Source organism: Argentina silus (assembly GCF_951799395.1).
Source record: "Argentina silus genome assembly, chromosome: 14".
Classification (NCBI taxonomy): Eukaryota; Metazoa; Chordata; class Actinopteri; order Argentiniformes; family Argentinidae; genus Argentina; species Argentina silus.
Genome location: NC_139668.1, coordinates 16626923 through 16640644, shown reverse-complemented (window position 1 = coordinate 16640644; position 13722 = coordinate 16626923). Strand labels below are relative to the sequence as shown.

General features: G+C 43.0%; 1 protein-coding gene across 1 annotated transcript; it reads right to left on the bottom strand.

Annotated features, from left to right (window-relative positions):
* Positions 1–2688: 2688 nt before the first annotated feature.
* Positions 2689–6535, bottom strand: LOC310815031 (prepronociceptin-like; the record flags this gene model as incomplete). Its single annotated transcript, XM_083684639.1, has 2 exons — positions 2689–3294; positions 6413–6535. The coding sequence occupies 2 exons, from the start codon at positions 6533–6535 to the stop codon at positions 2689–2691; spliced, it is 729 nt and encodes a 242-aa protein (XP_083540765.1).
* Between the last annotated feature and the right edge of the window lie 7187 nt (positions 6536–13722).

Sequence of the window (13722 nt, the reverse complement as noted above, 5' to 3'; positions counted from 1 at the left end):
AGCATGTCACAATTGTATTATAGCAACCCAGTATGTCACCCTCGAGGGTGGCTTCTGACCAACACAAGAGAAGTTGTCTTGAGATTAACAGCAGGCACGTTTACTGTAATCTGATGTTGCTGAGAGTAAATGTACAGGAGAGAGACACAGAATACCCCTCGACTGTACCAGTCTCCATGGTGATGATACAGACTGTACCAGTCTCCATGGTGTTGATACACAGACTGTACCAGTCTCCATGGTGTTGATACACAGACTGTACCAGTCTCCATGGTGTTGATACACAGACTGTACCAGTCTCCATGGTGTTGATACACAGACTGTACCAGTCTCCATGGTGATGATACACAGACTGTACCAGTCTCCATGGTGATGATACACAGACTGTACAGAGGGAGCAGGTAAGAGGCAGAGAGTGCCTCATGGTGCCAATAACAACTCAGACATGGAGCCGGCATTGTGTGTGGAAACAGCATCAAATGCTTCGAAGAGGTTACTGCAACCCAAACCCTGTCACTCGTTGTTAATGAATTGTATTCCATATGTCTTATCGATGAATCAATAACCATCTGCATAACCAGAAGCTTTTTCACGTGCTATATAATTCCACCAAAAATACATTGTTAGGGTTGTTTGTCAAAAGTCATGTTCTTTGCAGTAAGCCAATGAATACACAGAGCAAAAATAAAAACACATTTATTTATATATTGTGCTATGTATGTACTTGGATATAAAAAAGCAACAAAAAAAAAAGCTGATGAATAAAATCATTTTTATGATGCACTCTTTTATATGCCAACTGAAATGTTTTTTTTTTTGTCATTTTGATGTTGAAAATATACTGTTAAGATTGATTGTCTTCCTTAGTCTTCTGTGCTGGTTTACTTTCTTAGTGTTATTTGGACTTACTGTACATGTTAATCTTCTATCAACATAGGGTTAGAGTTAGGTACTGAGACAGTACTTAAACCAGCTCTTGGCTTTCTCTTTGGGGGCTGGCCCTCAATGTTATTATTATATGAATTAATGTGTTAATGAATTCCCCGTCAAAATCACTTGTACACAATTGACTTTAGTTGAGGCTTAAATATAGATTGATCTTATCTAGTTTGAAGATAAGAAAACATATCAAAGGTAGACATTGAGTAATGGGTTAGATTGATGTAAGATTATGTCATCAGTGAGCTGCTAAAACAGAGCATTCCGGAACATTTTAAAAAGATGAACAAAACACCTCAAGACACAGAATCAGTTGCTGCATGACAAGCCACAAAAGAAATAGTAAACTATTTTTATTGATATGTTCAATTTCTGCTATTTACAGGTTTTATACTGAACAACAAAGTTGATTCACAGGGTAACAATTTAAAGAAAGGAAACACTGTTCATACATACAGTACATTTGTGTCTAACAAAACAAAACACAAGCCCAGGTTGATTTTCAAGTCAGCATTAGTTTTGCCAACAAATCATTGGTATACAAGCATGGATAGTTTCTCATATCATCTTTTTTTAAGTTATATTGTTACTTTGTTGTGGTGTTTTGCACCAAATTGTAAAATAGGTTGTCTTTAGCTAGGCTTTAGCATCAGACTGTGTCTGAGTCTGTATTCTACAGTAGATTTGTAGATTCACCTCACTGATTCACTCATTCACTGTAGCTTCACTTTCATTGCGTCATTGAAACAGTTTGAGCCTACGCCAGTAATGAGGGACGTCAAGCTAAACCAATGTTGTCAGCCCATCAGTCTGGCTAAACCCGCCCATAGCTTCAGAGAAGGCGCTGATAGGGCTTGGCTGCTTTCTTGCCAGTTCAAGTGCCACTCATCCAGACTGAATCAGTGAAGTGAAACGATAGTGAAAGGAAGCGTGGATTCAGTGTGGATATCTAGGCTAGAGCAACACATCCACTCATGTTATTCTGGGACTCTCTCCATGAAAATACCGCTGCTCTGCTGATAGGATATTTGACAGTTATTCTTGGATTGGCCACTAGAGGGCAATCCAAGATTGCCAAAGAGAGCAGCAGCATGTACTGTAAGAGTAAGGGCAACCAAGGGAAACTTCACCTGCATTTAAACACGAGTTTATTTAAGTTAGAAGTTAGAAAACCAGATAGACAACTAATATCCATGATTGATAAAGGCAAAATGGTTTGAATTCTTAACAGTTACAGAATAAATAAATAAATAAATAAAAGCAAAGCGAGTACAGTGTGTTTGTTTGTCTTGGGAACAGCATTCCAAGGGGTTTCTCAAATAACCTTGTCTTTCATAATTTTTAGCTTTTTATTCATCATATTTTTTTTTTTTTTTTTAATTACTATTATCAATGAGGAAATGTACAGGATATATTATCCAATACTTCATGTTTTTTCATTGTGAATTCTCATGACGGGGTGTGGTCAGAAAATAAGTTGATTAATTACCATGATGATATATTGAATATGGAAGGTGAGCGGTGGTGTGGGGGGGGTGGGGGGGTGGGAGGGAGGGGGGGAGGGGGTTGAGGGGGGGTTGCTAGAGTATGGCAGAGTGAAGGGGGGGGGGGGTGCGGGGTGGGGGGGTGGGGGGTGGGGGGGTTGCTAGAGTACGGCAGGTGTGTGGTTGTAGGGGTTATGGGCGGGGGTGAGGGGGGGTTGCTAGAGTACGGCAGGTGTGTGGTTGTAGGGGTTATGGGCGTGGCCGGCTACACTTCATTCTGTTGGGTGATGTCTGCAGTGACACTGTTGTACTCGCTGGCGCGGGTGCTCATCCCCATGTACTGCTTGAGGAACTCGCTGAACCGTTTCTGGTTGTTCCACTTGCGGGCAGATTTCCGGACGCCTATAAAACCCCCATAGCGCTTCTGCAAGGACCTACCCGGGCCCATCAGCTTCCTGTAGCCGTGCCTCCCCTTCAGAAACCCCCCGAAGCGTTTCGTCAGACTTATCCCCACTCCGTCCTGCTCTCTCTCAGGGGCACCATCCTCTTCTTCTTCTCCCCCCTCTTCCTCCTCCCCCCCTTCCTCCACAGACTGGGGCTGCTGGGAGCTAAAGGCAGCGGTGAGAAGGTTGGTCCGGCTCTCCCGGTTCAGCTCGTCCATGCCCAGAGCGCGGGCCACATGGTCGAAGCGTAGCAGCCCTACATCCCCCTGGTCCTCATCAGGCATCAGAGCCTCTACCTCCTCCTGTGCTCGCTTCAACATAGCACCCCCTAAGGAGAGGGAGGGTAACTGCGGTGGTGCAGAGGCCTTGCGGCACAGGTCCCATGTGAAGGACGGAGACACGTTGCCCTCACACTCAACGAGACACACCTGGGGGGGGGGGGGGGGGGCACAGTCATTAGAGAGACATAAAAGAGAGAGAACAAAAGAGAACAGACTATTAGTCTTCTGTCACGAAATAACCCCCCCCCAGAATCATTATGGTACATGATGCCTGTATTGTTGCTTTATGAATGTGCCCTAATCTGTGATGAGTCAAGGGGTTTGGTATTTCTGTGAGAACATAAATGAAGGACTCTCTTAATCATTGATACTCTCTGTGGAGATGACACATCAGTGCTGAAATTGATATCACATTCATAGTTATTCTTATCTCGGGGTGCCTTCACTCTACCTCAAGGTTAAACGGCGGACAGACAAACTCTATACAATGACAGATGGAGAATCCAAGAACCCTGGAATCACATCCTGTTATCCTTATCTGAGGCGGCCATAGCTCAAGTTCAAGGACATTTGGACATGCCCATGGACTGTAGAAATAAGAAATGCATTAACCCTAAGCTAGATATACGAAATCTAGCTCTGCTAGATAGGGGGGAAAAAACACACAGAGGACTCAAGACAAAGAAAGTGGGCGCGCCGCATATCGTGACATGGAGAGAGGGCGAAACAGTCACATCTGCCTCAGGAATCAATTAGCCAACGCAAATTAAAACTCAAATGCTTTGGAGCTAATATCATGAGTCAGAGATGGTGAATGGCAGGAGATGGAGGAGAGAGAGGGGGGGGGGGGGGAGAACAAGTGTGGGGAGAGTGGTAAAGGGTAGTTTCAAGGGAGGCAGGTGGTGGGGAGGGGAAGAAGGAAAGGGGGTGGGGAGGGGAAGAAGGAAAGGGGGTGGGGGAGATGGGAAAAGTCTTTCTGGTTATTATATCCCCAAACTGACTTAGGACACCCACAGTAGAAGAAGTGTGTGTGTGTGTGTGTGTGTGTGTGTGTGTGTGTGTGGTGGGGTTCCTCTGTCCTCAGTAACAGTGGTAATAGCCCCCTCATTGTGACATCATTGATTGCTCCAGTCTATGGAACGCCGTTGGGGTCATACTGTGTCTCAAATCCTACACGTCAAATAAGACTAATTTAACGTGTCAAATCAAATCAAATCAAATCAAAGTTTATTCATCATTAGCAAAGCCTCTTTAAAGGAAGCCGGTTCACTCCGCTGCCATCTTGGTGACTCCTCTTTGCACGCTTATTGTCAATAGAGAGACCAAACACTGTTTTTTTAAACAGGCCGCCACTGAATCTCCACAAAAAGTCTACTCTCAACAAAATGATATGGATTAGCAATTTTCCGTTGGGTTCTTCATATCACTGATCCTGGGAACAACATCTGTCAGTAACGATAATCTATGGGCTAGTTTGAGTTCAAGATTGAACCCTGCTAGAAACCAGGCACAGCCAGGTGAGAACAGGCACCGCTCCATTTGCGACTGGTCACAGATCGGTCGGCCCTGGGGATGGAGTGAGTTAGCTTCAAAGGTAGCAGGCGGCTAAACGACGTCTCACGGAACTGAAGACGTCTCTCTAAAATCGACTCGCATTAGCCTCTGCTCATTTTCTTTTCAGACAGGGGTACGGTGAACCGTAAAAGAATGACCTTGTCTCAGGAATTTCCCGATTCCAGTCGGCAAGATGGCCACCAGAAAAAACACTTGCATTCATGTGACCCCTCATTCACACCAGCTCCGCTATTCTCTCAAACTCATCTTATTTATCATCCTTTCATCACGCTAATCATGCTTATTGCCTCGAGAGCTGGCGCGTGTCATTCAGCTACAGTGACTCTACCATCTGTTTCAATTAAAGAAAGTCTCTCAATAACCAGTTATGCTACGCAAATGTTGAGCATCAGTGACAAAATCACCCTACGTACCAATGAGTCATTATGACATAAAGGCTGTGTGAGAACTACGTAAAACATTACTATACGTGTTAATCCGTCAAGTGACCTTCAGTCATAATACATCCCCATCTGTCAATAAGCTCAGATTGCCGCATTTGACGCGTTAAATAAGCTTATTTGACGTGTATGTTTTAAACACAGTATGACCTCTATGGCATTCCATACCTGGTGGCCCAGCTGCTGTTTATTGTATGTCTGCTTAATTACACTCAGAGCTAATTAAATCAGCACCGCCATTTAAAACCAAATGAACTACTGGAGTGAATGAGCTCTATCGCTCCACACTATCACTCCGTTCAGACCGAGGGGGCTAACAGTCTGTTCTAGTCAGACTCATTGGGATTCACTGATAGTAATAGCTAATTCATTCAATAACATTATACTTCAATAACAGTATAACATTATACTTCATTATAACATTATATATGCTGGGACCATATATACTGAAAAATGTATGCACTCACTGCAGTGTAAGTCGCTTTGGATAAAAGCGTCAGATAAATAGCATATATTATATTATACACTCACTGAGCACCTTATTAGGAACACCTGTACACCTTCTCATGGAGGTGGTGTAATGGTGTGGGGAATGTTTTCTTGGCACATTTTGGGCCTGTTAATACCAATCAATCATCGCTTGAATGCCACAGCCTATTTGGGTATTGTTGCTGACCATGTGCACCCCTTCATGGCCACAATTTACCCATCTTCTAATGGCTACTTCTAGCATGATAATGCACCACGTCACAAAGCAAAAGTCGTCTCAAACTGGTTTCATGAACATGACAATGAGTTCAGTGTTCTTCAGTGGCCTTCTCAGTCACCGGATCTGAAACCAATAGAACACCTTTGGGATGTGGTACAATGTGGTACAATTCACAGCTTGAAAGTGCACCTGAAAAATCTGCAGGAATTGCGTGATGCAATCATGTCATCATGGACCAGAATCTCAAAGGAATGCTTCCAACATCTTGTGGAATCAATGGCACGAAGAATTGAGGCTTTTTTTTAGATCAAAGGGAGGCCCTACCCAGGATTAGTATAGTGTTCCTAATAAAGTGTTTTGTGTGTGTGTATATTATATTATATTATATTATATTATATTATATTATATTATATTATATTATATTATATTATATTATATTATGTTATATTATATTATGAAAGGAATAGATGGAGGGGTGTAGGATTACTAGGTAGGTTGAGAGGGTGGTTTCAGAGGGTGTAGTGAGTATAATGACCCTCACCAGTATGTTGAAGTTGAGCTCTTTGGGCAGGAGCTGGCTGCAGCTGAGACAGTCCCCCTGGCAGTCACAGTGTCCCGGGACACACAGGCACAGCAGCAGCAGGGTGAGGAGGGGGGTCTTCATGGTCCTTTGTGTTAATATTGGAACGAGAAGGGCTGCATGGGACAGGAGAGAGGACAGGAGTCAGAGGTCAATTCACTGTAATTTGTACGGTTAGCATTGTGTGTAGTTTAAATTGAGTTCAGTGTTCTGAATCTGAAATCTGACAACAGTGTTAAGAAGTTGGAGGACACACAAGAGAGACCAGAAACACATATGATTGTGGAGAGGGGCACACACACACACACACACACACACACACATACAAACACACACACACACACACACACATACAAACACACGCACACACACACACACACACACACACACACACACACACACACACACACACCGTGAACAATCCAAGTCTTGTGACGCCGACGTAAGAAACACAACATCTGTTTACACCTCATTAGCCAAAGTCATCATCTCCTTAATTGAAGCATGAATTAGCGCTTCTGGCATAATGGAAGCACAATGGCACAGAGATTGGTGATTTTGGGGGGTCTGAGTAATTTGGAGTCTTTGTTGTAGTGAATAAGTCATCAGGCAGACTTCCGAAGCAGTGTTGCAACAGAAAGCGAACGCAGAACAAGCAATACTGCCCACACAGTTAAACAAGCCACACACACAGCTATTGGTAAATAATAGGTAGTTATTATGGCATTAACATAATTACAATTATTTGTTTGGCAGGGCTTTCACTTGAATCGACAATTATACTATTACAAATTCTTTCCGTCACATTTTGGCTTAAATGTTGACTGAATTGTTTATGATATAATGTTAATCAATTTCTTATCTCATTAGACCACACAGTCCTTCGTTTAAGGCCAACAAACTTTAGTGGAATAAGCAAAGACAGATATGCAGAGTGAGAGGCTCAACTCCGTCCGTCCGGGCTGGAATTTGACGATATGCAGACAAGCCGTGTGATTTTTTGACTGTAAGGCAATGGGACAGTGTCGCATTTGATCAAAAAAAAAAAAATATTGTTCATTAATAACGTTGGGCTTAGCTAAGCCATCTGCACTTTAACAATGCCTAGGTTGAAGGTAGTGGTATGAGTTAGCGAGTATATTGTGTTGCTACAGTAGCTTTGAGAAAAACAACTTTATATCGGAGTTGTGCCTGTTTTCACATGGGCACTCTGTCAACCGTTGACGAATATTCATATTGCTCTCGCCTTTATGCTCACTGACTGGCTCCTGCCATGGCGTTCTCATGAATACAATGAATATTAATTATCCTAGCCTTCCACGTGGTGGACAACTAATCCCATTGAAAATTATCCTATGTGTACCTTGTCTCTTAAATCTTTGATTTAGGGGACCCACCTAGCTCAATAGCTTCCCCATAGGTCGAAAGTTCCATATAGTCACTTCACGAGTTAACAAACCACGTCTACAAGTTATAGTACAACTGAATGTGTTCAGGGATATTTAAGAGTTTAATAGGAAATGTTATTGTGGTAGATGGGATTTAGGAGTATGATGTTGGTAGATCCAGGGGGGAGGACTCGTAATATTGGCAAGCGAGCCCTGGAGGTTTTTTCTGTGTGACATCGCCTCTGCTGGTGTACGCCACAGAACCCCCCTTCGGATCCTGCCGTGGATGCTGTGGATCCGGCTGAGAAGGAGCGGAGTGAACTGGTAAAGGGGTGGAAAGACGCGTCAATCAAAGACGCCATAGATCCCGCAGAGTGGCATGGCAGGGTTTTTGGCGTATTTATTAGCTGATATATGACATCCTGGTGCTCCACAATGATTTAAGTCAGGAAAATTGCCATTTAGTGCAAAGTATATGTATACATTCTATTTTCTTAAATCGTTTTCCTAAAACGATTTCTCAGCGGCGTGACGTATGACATTTCATACAGCTTTACAGCTCTACAGTTTAACAGCTTTTTTGCGAGTCAAACAACCTTGTGACACATTTTTATTGAGAATTGCTCCTAGGTATAACGGCCGTTACTTTCCCAAATAGCTCCGTGAATGACTAACATCACCACTCAGTGTTTCTGTTCTTTGAGTATTTATTTCAAGAAATTCCAGGAAGCTAAACTGGCTGAGTGGGCCTTCAATATGTCACAGCTACTGTCAGCTATACAAAGGTTATATTCATTCCATTGAGCACATGGCATTACCCTCATTTCATTCACATCCATAAGCTGTGTTTATCTCTTGTTCCCCTTCACTGTGGACATTTCCAATTTCCTTTTGCTATTGAATCAGCGCCTTTATTTTGTGAGGTGAAACCCATCTCTTCCATTCCCTGAAACTGTGACACCCACTGTCCATCTGACGCCATCTGCAGCGAGAGGCCTCCTCTAACTCAGTCAAAAAAAAAAAAAAGCCGCTTCACGACTACAAACAGAATCGATACGCTCCTTGAGTGAGTTTTTATTTAATGTCGTCCCGTGTAGCAGCTAAAGAAAGGGCCTGGCTGAGTGATTATCAAGGGTGAGTGAATTACAGAAACGGTATGGAGGATTGGGACAAAGGATTGGCTAGTCTTTTTCAACCTTATTAAGTTAAATAGGTTTTTATAAGAAATGTAGGGGCTCGTTGCAGACATAGAGAGACAGGTCCAGGGGAAAGTAATGTGATTGAGGCTGAAGCATGATGTTCTCCCCCTGCATCTGTGGAGCCTGGGCTGCTTTACTGCCACGATATCGTGTATGGGTTGGAACGGGAGACTCGAGGCTCAAACGTGGTCCTGAAGTCTACCAAATGTCTTGTTCTAAAGTTAAAACCTTTAACTTTAGAACAAGACAAGAAGTAATGGCGGCAGGATCCATCCAGACAGTACCAGAGTCAATTGTTTGACTCCTGCAGCGGCACATATTGTGCAATACCCTAAGAACTTCTTTTAAACAATTCCACCCTTTAGCCAAGTTGTTTGGCGAGACAAGCACACGTTGGCTAAAACAGAACCAAACTAGCACCCGTGCACTGTGGAGTAAGACAGGCACAGAAGAGGACCCCTTAGTTCTAAATAAAGGCTCCGGCAGATACACCAGAGGACTTTAATGAGCCAATTACTCTGTGTAATTAAGTAATTTACTCCAAAATAAACCAATTAATTAAGTGATTATAGCAGAGATTGAGAAGCCGCCCTGTTGAGAAGCTGCAGGTCAGGTGGAGGAGTGGGTACAGTATGAGTGTGAATTAATCGCACTTGACGCCGTCAAAGGAATAAACTAGGCAGCAGTGTGTCTGTCGAATCACCAAACACAAGCTGCAGTGATGTGGAGAAACGTGAAAAACGTTCCTTATTTTGTGTTTTATTGAGTGATTATGAAGAAAAAAGAAAAAAAACACCTCAGAGGGTAGAGAGCAGCTGTGAAACCTCTGACCCCCCATATCTCTGAGGCTAGGAGGGTACGGAGCTTTGAGCTGGAGTCACTTCGTCACATCCATCACAGGGTGGGAACACAGGCCAGGTGCTCAGAATTGTGCTCTCTCTTCTTCTTCTGTGTTAGTGGAATTCCAACATGTTCATTTCTTCATGATGTCCATTTCAACAGCATGTCACACACACACACACACACGTAATAGTCTCCCTAAATGAGACTCTCCAGGTGACAGAGAGGGTTTCGAGATTGCACGCACAGTGGTTCCACATGATACTACTGTACCAGACAACCTGTATATGATGACACACAGTTCCAGATTAGTCTTAGTTCTGGTGACGTCATCCGCAATCTCTTAGTATCTGTTAACCCTGCTGTTCTCTCTGCAATTTCCTCATTAATTTTTTTTTATCATCATGGCCAGGAAATGTGAAATAAATGAGGCAACGTGGGCAAAATTGTTAAATCCGGATTATTCACACATGGTTGCATCTCCTGTGCTTTGTCTGTCTCTGCCTCTTCCTCTTCCTCCATTTAAAAAAGACCTGCAGTAATGAATGCAATGAGTCTAATGTTCACCATATATTTTGTATTTTTTGTATTTTTATTTTTTTTTAAATGTATGGGTGTTTGAGGTTTTTATTTATTTGTGTTTGCCCTCCTACGGCCTCCCTTGGGCCCACTGCACATCATTACTCTTGTCTAACTAAAGTTTCCCTACCCATACCCCCCCCCCCCCCTCCACCCACTGTGATCATAAACAGAGAATGATTCACATGTATTCCACTCTTTCTACTCCATTTCCCCCCAGAAGCCTCTCCCTCGTCTGAGAGATTTCGGCATCATTCTCACTGGGCAGAACCCCTGGCTACACCACACCAGACACGGGAGGCAAGAAATAAGAGTGTTCAATTGAGCTTGAGAACCAAATGGAGCTGTACACGCCTCATTTCGCGATCATGGCTGGTGTTTTCAGAAGCTGAGACCCGGGGGGTAGCTCTGGCTCTGCATGGCTGTGGAGGTCTGGTAATTAAAAAAACCTCTTACAGACACTTGCTAGCTCATATCATGGAAAAAGCAGAAGATAAATATCCTTGCACTAGACAGAAGGTGTTTGCTTCACATTGTTTTACCAACAAGATGATTGAATCAAACATTAGACTTTCAGTTCATCATGAAAATGTATTACTGAACACAGAGATGAGGAGATTAAAAGGACACTATTTCTTGTTGTTTTATTATTATTATTATTATTATTATTATTATTATTATTATTATTATTATTACACACAGAAGTCAGGAAATGAAATCGCAATAGGAAATGTGACATTGATTGCTGTTCTTCTCCAGGGGTTCAGGATTAGGATTGTAGTTGACAGCTATCTTATCTTGTCTGTCAAAACAAGTACATTTGATTGATATCTTGTTACAACCCATAAACGTGTACCTCAGCTCAGATTGAAAGATCAATTTAGATTCAATCAGAAATGTGCCTCTGGTTCAACATAGATTTTCCAGCACAATCTCACCTATCAACCTACCAACACCAATTTCAATAAGAATGAAGAGGCATACAACACAATAAAATACTTATAACTTTATCGATTCCAAAGGACAGATTAGTGACAAACATTGATATATGCCATGCCATACATCTGTCACGTTCCTGTTCTCATCGGCATTAGGAGAAAAATACTATAATCTGGCCCCTGTCCTTATCCATATATGTGTCTCACACCATACATGTCTGTGGCTCAGTTGGTAGAACATGGCGCTAACAATGCTTAGGTTGTGGGTTGGATTCCTGCTGGGACCATATATACTGAAATGTGGCACTCACTGCAATGTAAGTCGCTTTGGATAAAAGCGTCAGCCAAATGGCATATATATATATACACCAACATCACTCCTATCAATACATGAGGACTGATCAATGAAGATAACCTTCAATGCTTTTACCATCCCATAATCAATGGGTGGTTATGGCTAGCCATGGATAATCCTAATAAATGTGCAACCATCAGGAATTACCCAAATAAATGTGTTGGATCAATGCAGAGGGGTAATGGAGGTCACAAAAAGCCATGGACGAGGCTAGCGGTCATGATACAGTGACCAAGCCATCAATCAGCCTGACAGAGCAGATACTGTACCTAGCCCAGCAGGTGGTGCAGCCAGAGTGTGTATTACTCTGCTGTCGGACGTACTGTAGATCAGACGTGACGCACGACCAGCACTGTCACCAAGCCATCAAACAGGATGTTCACTGTTTTGTTAAACCACCACCGCAAACATTACATGAGACCCAACGTAAGAGACCATCACAACATCTAAAAGCCTTGGTGGTAAGAAACCGCCATACAGTACGTCCATCCCCTCCAACAACAGACCGGTCAGTTTAAGCACGACTGAAAGTTAAAGAGAATAACGAATGCACAAAAGGAAAGGTCAAAACGAAAACATTTAACGTTTAAAACTCTTCAGAGCTCATTAAATATATGCTAAACGAATTAAATGTCCTCATGCCCAGGTGAGACTCCGACAGCTGAATCATAGAGTCCGTCCTGTGACAAGATGTGCTCTGACATCCGTGACGTGGCAGTGGATTATCAGATGGAGAAGGCATTAGAGGATGTTCACGTTGATGATACACATGGATCTAAATCAGTCTCTCCCCTTTATTGATATAAATCTACTTTAAGTGGAGCCTGGAGTTTCGGAGGGGAGGTGATGCGGTGCAGAGAGGTGTGTCCCTCTGTCAATGCACAGGCACACACACACGCACACACACATGCACACACACACACACACACACACACATACGAAACATGAAATGTAAGGACCAAATTGTGAATATTTGACATTGACCAATTCGCCTCAGGGGTTGCAACTGCTCATCAGAAAATGGATGGAAGGATAATACAGACGGAGAGTGAAATCTAGGAAACACACAAAGAGAGGGAGGAGAGCCCCACTGCGTTAGGGTATCATCCTCGGATTAACACCCCTTTAATCTGGTGAGTTTAGGATGTTCCTCTCAGGGCTCTAACTCCACACACACCCCTGCCATATGCCCTTCGACCTCTAGTGAAAGAACCCACTGTGTGCTGTCAGCATGGGGGGGGAAAACCTGGGTTTCGTACTCCACCACTCACTCTGAACATGTCTCCTATTATTCACACACACACACGCACGCGCACACACACACACACACAAAAAATTTGTTCACTTCATTCAGCTTGTGTACCAAGGATGGTCCACTTAGAAACAGGGTAACAGTGTTTCCCCCCGAAGGCCTGATGATCTGTTTTCCAGGCTGGCATATATAAGGTACGTATAATAACAAATTCACAGATACCATCTCACAGCTATGATAGGAATCACTGTGTTGGATAAACAGTGAATCAAATACTGAGGGCTATCTTGAACGTGACTTGCAAGCAGGATATACTGTACGTAGCGAAGGTGGTCTGGAACCACACTTGCGTGATGAGTATCCTTGCCTGAGATCTGAAGACATGTGTAGCTCCCCATGGCAATACCTAAGCTTTAGCTTATACGTATTTAACTCAAGAGCCATTATCTTTTTTCATTATCTGATTCAGCATCCCATTTAAGGAGCTGCACCAAAATACAATGTGAAGCTAATTAACGGCTAATTTCACAGCCTCCCCAAATCTGAGTCATGCCGGGTAGGGGAAGGCTTTGAATTCTTTTTGCCCTGAGGTCTGACGAGGCAGCATCTAATTGTCTTTGAATCACTTTCAAATCACATTTACACACTCCATACACACGCTCAGAATTGAATTAGTGTGCTTAAGACTGTGAAAACCTGCTGGGAGAATCTGTAATAGAA